The sequence below is a fragment of the Chiloscyllium plagiosum genome, chromosome 35, assembly GCF_004010195.1.
Source record: "Chiloscyllium plagiosum isolate BGI_BamShark_2017 chromosome 35, ASM401019v2, whole genome shotgun sequence".
Classification (NCBI taxonomy): domain Eukaryota; kingdom Metazoa; phylum Chordata; class Chondrichthyes; order Orectolobiformes; family Hemiscylliidae; genus Chiloscyllium; species Chiloscyllium plagiosum.
In genome coordinates this window covers 28,916,786-28,926,188 of record NC_057744.1, presented here as the reverse complement: position 1 = coordinate 28,926,188, position 9,403 = coordinate 28,916,786, and the positions used below count along the sequence as shown (strand labels likewise).

General features: G+C 41.9%; 1 protein-coding gene across 1 annotated transcript in view; it reads left to right on the top strand.

Annotated features, from left to right (window-relative positions):
• Positions 1-239: 239 nt before the first annotated feature.
• The window catches only part of LOC122540716 (myb/SANT-like DNA-binding domain-containing protein 2), a 33,956-nt gene continuing 24,792 nt past the window's right edge, over positions 240-9,403 (top strand). The window contains exons 1-2 of the mRNA XM_043676838.1: positions 240-1,378; positions 7,248-7,596. Of these exons, the coding sequence (XP_043532773.1) occupies positions 1,007-1,378; positions 7,248-7,596 (721 nt within the window). The 5' untranslated portion in view covers positions 240-1,006. The remainder of the gene's footprint in view (positions 1,379-7,247; positions 7,597-9,403) is intronic.

The following is a 9,403-nucleotide window of genomic DNA, read 5'->3' as shown; positions in this document are numbered from 1 at the left end:
TAAAGTACGTACGTTCCTTCGTGTTTTCAACATTGCGTACAGCTGTGAATGTGCTCGGGAGGGAGATAACGGGCGTTAAATACGTTGTGTTAAAATGTTACAATGTCGCTGGGTGGTCAATTTTTGAGGGCTAGTCCGAGAGTTCCCCGAAACTCACGAACGTGTGTGATCACCTTGGCCGCAGGATCCATCTTTGTGGGGGGCACCGGCTCCTCTTCAGCAGAGAAAGCTGCCCCGATTAACACGCTCAAGAAGCTTCCCCTTCGCTGATCTTGGCGCCTCGGCCCTCAGCGTCGCGTGGGGCGCTAACGGAAGCTGAATAAAAAAAAAAGTCTAATCCGCGGGCCGTCCATTTTATGTTGTTGTTTTAGGCGAGAGCGTGTTTTCGGTGGGTGGTGGGGTGAGGGGTGAGTCCTCGCGGGCCCATGTGCTCGGGGAAGAGAGGAAAAAAGGGGGCGGTTTGTCTTCGTTCGAGCCGATTGCGTTTGCGTCACGGGAAATGCCGATTATCGAATTCCTTCGTTTGCCTGTGTCTCTGTGTGTTTCTTTTTGAAGGTGGGGGGAGGGGGAGGTGGAGGTGGAGAGGGGGTGTGGTGGCCTATTGGGCGGCCGCTGCCAGTTAAGCGGCTCCACGCCAGGAATGAGAAGTGACCCCTCGCTCCATGTGACGGCGCCATTTTGGAGACGGGGGGCCGCGGGCGCGAGGGAGGGAGGAGGCCCCACAATCCCCCGGGGGTATAGGCCGGCCGCCATTTTAGTGCGGGGCAGTAGCATTTCACCCCCACCCCCCCTGCCCCCTCTAGGCCTGTATTCCTCCACCCGCCAAACCCCACCCCTCAAACATTCATCCTCATACTATCCGTTATTATTGAAGTGATACCCTTGAAGGCGGTGGAGCTTTGAAGTTCTTTCTTCCTCCCTGTGCCTTGTGCTTGTGGAGGTGAAGGGCACGCCCCGCTGTATCCCACATCCCCCCGGGCCGGTGCCCGGATGTGGACGGTGGACGATGGCGGCGCCCAGCGCAGCGGACTCCCCGAGCCGGAGCTGGACGAGCGCGGCGGCCGAGGCCCCGCTAGACATCGCGGCTCCCGCCTGGGCCGAGGTGGTGGGAGACCCTTCCGCCGAGCCGCCTACCCCCAGCTGGACGGGCGGCGCAGCCGACAACCCGGCGCCCAGCCCGAGCCGGCCTGCCGCCTGCCGCGGGATCTCCTGGACCCCGGCCGAGACAAACGCGCTGATCGCCGTGTGGGGGGACGAGAGGCTGCAGGACGTGCTGGAGGGCAACCTGCGCAACTCGCACATATTCGACCGCATCTCTCAGGCCCTGCGGGAAATGGGCTATGAGAGAAGCGCTAACCAGTGCAAGGAGAGAATCAAGGTACCCGACACCCTAACTAGTGAACTAACTAGTAATCAGCTTATTCGGTACTTTATAACTCGCACTCGGGGCGTACTAACTAGTGCCCCATGCTGCAACTTTGTTACATTTGTTAGTTACATGGTGCTAGCTAATATTTTGTAATTAGTATCCTAGCTCACCTTTGCGTCAATAAGTTTCTGTAACTAAACGTCGCGCTTGCTAAAAATAATTTGCTACAGCTATCTTACATTCTGAAGCAAGTAAATTAGCTTTCTGCTTCTAATTCAATGTACTGCCACCAGTAATTGTCTTTCTGCCCCCCTCCCCAATTTATCGCTAACTAGGTTACAACAACTGGCTTAATGTTCTCTAGCCATTAGTAGGCCTGCTGCGACTCGCTAATTGTTGTGGTTCTGCCGCTAGTAGCTTTGTGTGACTTACTATATATCACTTTGTAACGGGAACCTTTTTTGTAAATTGATTCAGTTTAAGTATTTTTTTGTTCAGGGCATTTTTTTCTCTAGGAGTTTTGTGGGGGTGGGGCATTCAACAGTCCCAGCGATAGATTCATGCTTCTTTTTGCCTGGCAATGATAACTAGCAGAGTTGCTATAGTATATGATTAATGACTACTGTCCTTGCAGTAATTTGCTTCTTGGCTAAATGGAGTCTGCATGTTGCCACACTTAACAGGATTTCTATATTTATAACCTCTTGGTTATCCATCCCAAAAAACCCTGTATCTTCTTTGCTATCCAGTTGCACCTTAGATGGCTGGTATTTTATTGTTCTATATTCAAACCATGCACTGATTGTTTCTTCTTGCATGTAACATCTGAAATTTTACTGAACTTTCAATGTTTGACCTTTTCTCTGATTCCCATATTTCATTTTTGATTAATTATTTAGATCTACTTTTAGGTTCTTGTATACTTCCACAAGGCTCTGCCAGTGCCACCTCTTTCTGATGTTCATAAGGCTGTATTTCTCCAGTTTCTCACTTATTTTGGTTCTCTTGAACAAAATTGGCCTTATGCTTCCTTTTTGGATTATATCCAGGGCTTGAATTATTGTGCCTCAGTATTTCAAATTGACTGCAGTCTTGAAGGTGTGGTCTGACTAGAGTATTATATGGATGAGTGACTTTTTCCAACTTGTGCTATTTTTCATATGTGATTACTTCATCAACTGCTTAATTAAACATCTATTCTAGAATAGTCTAGTATCAGTGCAGGACTAAAGGGAGTGCTACACCAATCAAAGTGCCATCATTTGAATGAGATGCTGAGCTAAAAGTCCCTTTGCTTTACAATATCTCACAGAAGCACTCTGAATTTATTCCTTAGTCAATGTAATAAAAACAGATTATCGACTTATCAACTGTTTGTAGGATCTTACTGTGTACAGTGTGTAGTTAATTAGCTGATATCCCTGATCAGGTTTTTTAATAATAGGTAAATATATTATTTAAATAAAACTGAGGCACAAAAATATTTGGGAATTATCGGTTTAAAAAATTATAAATAGTAGTATAATGCCCAATTAGTCAATATAAGAAATTCTGAAGAAGTGTAACAAATTCTTTAGTTTGGGATGAAAGGCAGAGTTAAAAACCCTGCTACAGTGAAATATTTTTTGTTTTATATTCTAGTATCATGATGACATTTAAAACAACTTGGAGCACATTCAAAGGTAGTCTTTTATCTTGTAAACAAAGGTAAGAAGTTGAGTACTCTTCAGAGGAAATGAAAATAGGAAGGAAAATAGGCCTCTTCTTGAGAACTGTGTGGTTCTGGTCTCTTTTTTTAATATACAAAGAATATTATTAAGCTGACGATGGTTCAGAGAAGGTTTGCCAGGATGTAGCTAGGAATGGAGTGTTTAAGTTATAAGGAGAGGTTGGATTGTCCGGGACATTTTCACTGGAGCATCGGAGGTTGAGCAGTGACCTTACAGAAGTTTATACAATCACGAGGGGTATAGATAAGGTGAATGGCAGTGTCTTTTCCTTAAGGAGGGGGATTTCAAGAGGGCTTTTTTTAAGATGAGGTGGGGGGGGGGGGAATTCTTTTTTAAAATCATGAGCGGCAGTTTTTTTTAAACAGTTTGTTTATGGAATGGACTTCCAGAGGAAGTGGTGGATGTGGGTACAGTTATGTTTAAAAGACATTTAGATAAGTACGTGAATAAGAAATGTTTGGAGGAGTATGGGCCAGTTGCAGTCAGATGTGACTAGTTTAGTTCAGGGTTATGGTTGGCATGGGCTGGTTCCATCTCTGTGACTCCATGAAACTCCACAGCAGCTGAGGCAGCATGGAGATTCTGTTTTCAACTCCTTAAATGTGTCTAAAGTTAGATTTTTGTAACAAACTTAACAGTATTATATTCACAAGTAGAATTGACATTCTAAACCTGAATCAGCCCATTAATACAAACAAGAAACTAAACTAGGTAACAAACATATAGTTTGCAAATAAATTCATAATTATGAATTTTGGCTTCAATTAATATATTATACAGTTAGTAACTCACGCCCTGCAAGGTAAGCATGTTTCTTGCCCCTCACTGGTCTAAACTTAATGCCCTGTACGCCATTTGCTCTCTACATAAATAGCTTGTCTATCCCCAATTCTTAGCCTAAAATGCATGAACAGTAGTAAATTATGGCCTGCAAATAACATGCAATCTACTAATTAGAAATAGCATTTAAGTCATCTGTTGAAAACATAAACTTATATTACGCACGTCATGGCTGAAAGCAGTTTGTACACAATTGCCTACTTTGTTAAAGTGCAGTAGCCTCCAAATGCAAATACAATAACCACATGAATGAATGAAAGTAATCCATTTGCTCGTGTTCACCTCGATACTCACTGCTATCCTGACAGTGCTTCTACAGTCATCTGAATAAGGCCTTCGTCAATGCCCCAACTGAATTATGGTTTCTCCAACAATGCAGTTCTCCCTGACTCAGTGCTATCAGCTGAACCAGGAGTTAAACCAGTAATTTGTACCTTTGTCCTCAATAACCACCTAAAGTAATAAAGATGCCATACTGTGACTAGTATTCTGCTGGCAAACCATTAAATAATACCCTGCGTTTAAAACAGCGAAAGTACTGTAAATACTCAGGCCATGCAACATCTATGATGAGAAGCAGAATTACGTTTCAGGTCAAATACCTTTTTTGTGAGCAGTAGTAATGCTTCTTATACAATCACCATATGTACACACTTGGATCCATTTCTTTTGTTTACTCCCTCTTGTCCATTCTTGCAATAGTGGTATTGGGAACTTCAAAGGAAGCTGCAGCCACCATTTAGCTCATTGTCTCTGGGGTCAAAATCTTCTATTTGAATTGTTACATTTCATGCTACTGGATTACTTTTTTAAAAAAAAGCAAGCAAGGTAACGCATATAAAAGACTGTCATATCACCCCTAACCAGTATAAAGTTGGGACAGTAAAATTAAGAAATGGTGAGGTTGCTCCATTTGGGTAATGTGTGTACTCTGCAAGCTGAAAGTAATGATCGTGCATTACAGTTATCTTTGAACTGTTGCTTGGTGATCAAAAAAAGTGGGACTTCAAAGGGGGAGACTCTGGTACCAAAACCAGAGAATTAGTATTAAATTCACCTTTTACTCTCTCAATTCATTTGTGCTTTTAATTCAAACTCTTAACCTTTATGTTGAGGAAGGCATCAATCCCCTAGCCAGTTTCACTAAGTTGTTGGGATATACGATCTGTAGAACATCTTACTTCTCATCCGTATTCTGTATTGCTTAGAAAGTTGTCAGGTTTTTTTTTGGTGGACAAGAACAGTGTGTTCTATGCAAAACTGACAACTCTGAAATGGAACAGAGGTGGAATGTGTGTGAAATAATCATGTTAAAAAAAAATACATAACAGACTTTGGCAGGATCATCAGTATTTGTTTCACCTCCTACAGTTTTAAATTTAACGTGTTGCATCTTTCAAAATGCAATGAAGCAACTGAGATTTAAAGAACACAATCTCATTATGCTTTCACTCCTACCATAACTAAAAACATGTAAATATTGGGATACCTCTTGATTTTAATTTCCTTCCCTAATAATAACAACATAACCAATGTACAAACCATTTGCTTACAAAGTGAAGACGACTGACTATCGCTCAAAGTGGAACGTAGGAGCACGAGTCCCATCAAACTTTTGAGCCTGTTGTATTTAATAAGATCATGGCTGATCTGATTCCATTCTCAACTCAATTTTCCTGGCTGCCTCAATAACCCTTGACTCTCTTGTCTATCAAATCTATGGAACTTAGCCTTGAGTCAATTCAATGACCTTGCCTTCTGAAAAGAGGATTCTGTAGACTAATGATCCTCTGACAATTTCTCATCTCTAGTGCTATTTTAGACCAGCACTCTGTGGCTGCAAGGTAAATTTATTTTTAAATCAAAGCAGCATGCTTCTGTTGTGTAAATAAAATGCTGTGGATGACGCTGATTGCCAGTTGTTCCACTTATGATGGAGGTTAGTATAAAGCACTAGTTGTATTGTTTTCTGTTTCTTGTCAAATAACAGAATATACTATAGGCACCACAGATTACTCAGCATTTTGTAAGGAAATAAGTCAGGTTGTGTGTGCATCCTTTGAGGGAAATGTTTCAGCTTGTGTGGCCTTTTCTCTTCAGAGATGCTGGTTGATCGAGTAGTATCTCCAACATTTCCTGTTTATATTTTACTTGGGGAATGGTCTTATTGAGTAGCTCAACACTATCCTGTTCCATTTAATGAGTACACGAACCTGACTCTGACACAAGGCACTGTTCCTTGTTTCTTACTGGGAGAGGACCCTTGAGTTCACTACTATGCATGGTAGGGCCACAGGTAAGCTCAGTCTGTTTGGGAATCAGTCACAGAAAACCCTCTGATCTGATTGTTTGTGTTGCTTAGATTGGATGAATATCGTTAAGTGGCAAATAACTCTCAACATTGAAGACCTTTTTAATGATTCCCATTACCTTGTATGCAAACTTGCTTCTCAACCTAGGTGTGTGCAGTCTCAGAATGGATGTATGCTCTAAAACTTTAGGAGTACATATTTAGGGGTACCTATTCCTTTGCAAGTGCATTAATCCTGGTGTGGATTTTTAGTTCTGGACTGTATCCAAGGGGAAATGAGGAATTGCTGTTTATTGTAATTTGCTTATAGTAACCCTCGTGGTAGGAAACACAGCTGTGTTTCATGCATAATGTGGTAAAGCAGTGATAGCAAAACTAGTTGCTTGGCACTCTGTTATGGGAGGCATGATTTGGAGATGCCAGTGTTGGACTGGGGTGTACAAAGTTAAAAATCACATAACACCAGGTTATAGTCCAACAGGTTTAGTTGGAAGCACTAGCTTACGGAGTGCTGCTCCTTCATCTGATGAAGGAGCAGCACTCTGAAAGCTAGTGCTTCCAATTAAACCTGTTGGACTATAACCTCGTGTTATGTGATTTTTAACTTTGTTATGGGAGGTGTCTTTGTCACCAAGGTGTAACACGGTGTGCTAATTTTTATATTGCAGGAGAGCATATCAGCTTTTCCTGGTCATGTGGAGGATAACCAGGAATAATTGAATAAGTTCATCCTTTTTCTCAAAATAAATTAGGAAAATTTGGGCTTTCAACATACTAATCAAGAACTGGAAGGAGGCAGGTTGAACAAGAATTACTGATTCAAAAATGCAAAAGGGTGGATTTCTGAATCTGCCTGGTGGATGGATGGGAAGACTGAGTTGAGATGTTCTGCAATTCTGTGGTTTCAAGAGAGAATGAATTGTTGTGATGAGTTATGATTTTGACTTGGAAGTGATGCACTGATTTTGGAGTCTAATGTGTTTTCTTTCTCTCACAGACTCTAAAGAGGTGCTATAGTCGAGTAAAGGAACGTGGTCGGGGTAAGAGAACCTGTAACTACACGTTTCAGCAGCTGGAGCAGGTCTTCGGGCGGGTGCCTGTTGTGTGGGAACCACACGCCTATCAGCCAGTCCTTATCGACAGCAGCGGACTGTACCAGGACGCAAAATCAGACACTATTAACCTGGATGACAGCCGGGAGGTGCAGCCAACTCAGTTGGAAGACTGGGGAAACCAGAAGCCAGATTTGCTAATTAAACAAGAGCTGCTTATGAATCAGAAGCAAGAGTTGCAGGCTTACCAGAAACAGGATCTCTCCGTCTACCAGGATGCAGATGAGGACGTAGGTGAGCAACTGGTTTGCTTTTTATAAACCAGGCCATTTATATTGTCCACTGGAACATTGGCAATTGAAAGGATTTGTCTGTTTTTGTTTCAGATATGATCAAGCTTCATTATTGATCTGTTAACTTTTTAAATGGCTCCAAACCTGGAAGATGACAGGTTCATCACAAAGTGGCAACAATATACAATCATGCATCTCCACCTTTAGTACATGGACATTTGTAGTAAACTGTCAAAAGTAGTTACCCATGTCATGAATAAGATAGTCAGCAAAGGTCTCTTGTCACTTGTAATGCTGAGCAAGTCTGACAGCATCACCCTCCTTAATCAAAGGCTGTTGACTGAACTCAAATATCTGAGCACATTAGTGACTCAACCTGAGATGCCTCCTTGTTCAGTTACTCACTTTAAACTTCTTGAGTTGTAGAACGGTATCTAGACTTCTGTAGCCAAACTGGAGCCTTCCCTTACCTTGTTTAAAAATACAGATGTTTAACAAATTGTGGCTTTGTTTGGGGGAGCAACAATAGCCTCAAACATTTTGGTCTTTCATAAAAGAAAGTATTTTTAATTAAAAGTGCTTAATTCAATAGCCTTGCTGCCAAATATATAGTTGTAAGTTGAATACTAGGTACTGAAGGTATTGATGTGTCCAATTTCAGTCAGGTATTCACTTCCTTGTGGCACATGTTCTCTTCTCTTGTAGTCTGCCTGATCCTGGAAGTGCTGGTTCTTCCAAGAGGACCATTTTTTTTCATGTTCAACCCTCGGCGGTGATGCTGCATCATAAATAACTATTAGTGAGGAGAGGTGCGTGGGGCCAGTACGAAATCTAATCCTGTCTTTACCTGATACCCACACCTATACACTCCAAAGTAATCAATAGCAAGAAATTCTGTGTGATTTCTCTCTCTCCCCATCTCACCAGTTAATAATGCTAGATCATTAAGAGCAGTTGAAGTACTTCTCTAGGTCTTTCAACTCGTCATGCATTCGGCCTGTGAACTTCTTAACCAGAGAGGGGACTGGAGTGCCATTGGTGTTAATGGATGTAATGAAAATGGACACTAATCTGACTTAATTTGAAGTGAGAAAGTTTAAAAAGGATCATGTACCTAACAATTTTCTTGACAGCCCCTCCCCCATTTTCTCTGCATAAACTTGCATTTACTATGGGGAGCATATGATGCATTAGTGAAGTTGGCAGCAATGTTCATCCTAGTTCTTAGCTGAAAACATTTAACTGACTTATGATTTCACTTCCATTAAGGAGTGTGGGTAAGAATGAGTGCAAATACAATAACAGAAAGCTTTCTTAATGAGATTTCAGCCCTGCTTAAATCAAACTCTCAATCCCAGTGATCTCTGTCGGGCTAGTTGTTGCTAGGACTGTTGAAGCCACTGTGGCAAGTCACCAGTATAAACATGTTGGTGCCAGTGTTTTGCTATTACATCAGCTGCTGCTCCCATCGCTGCTGCAGGATGCGGTTGCAGAAATTGACACTTTTTGTCTGTCAGAGCTATTCAGAACATGCCAAAATCAACAGCAAAATGTTAGTTTGCGTAACCTCCAGTGAGGTGAGTTTCCAAACCAAGCCTTTTTGACAGAACCTTGGTTTTCTTTTTAAAACATTGATTCAAGCAAACTTAGAAATGCAGTGGCACCTTACTTATATAAAATGTTCAACATTGTACCTAGTGATGCTGGCTAGTTTGTTTGCTTGATATCAACCAGGTCACGTCACTGCCACAGTTTGTCAATCCACTGGCTGTGCCTTTGACTTAAAATCCAAGTTGTAATGCTATGTG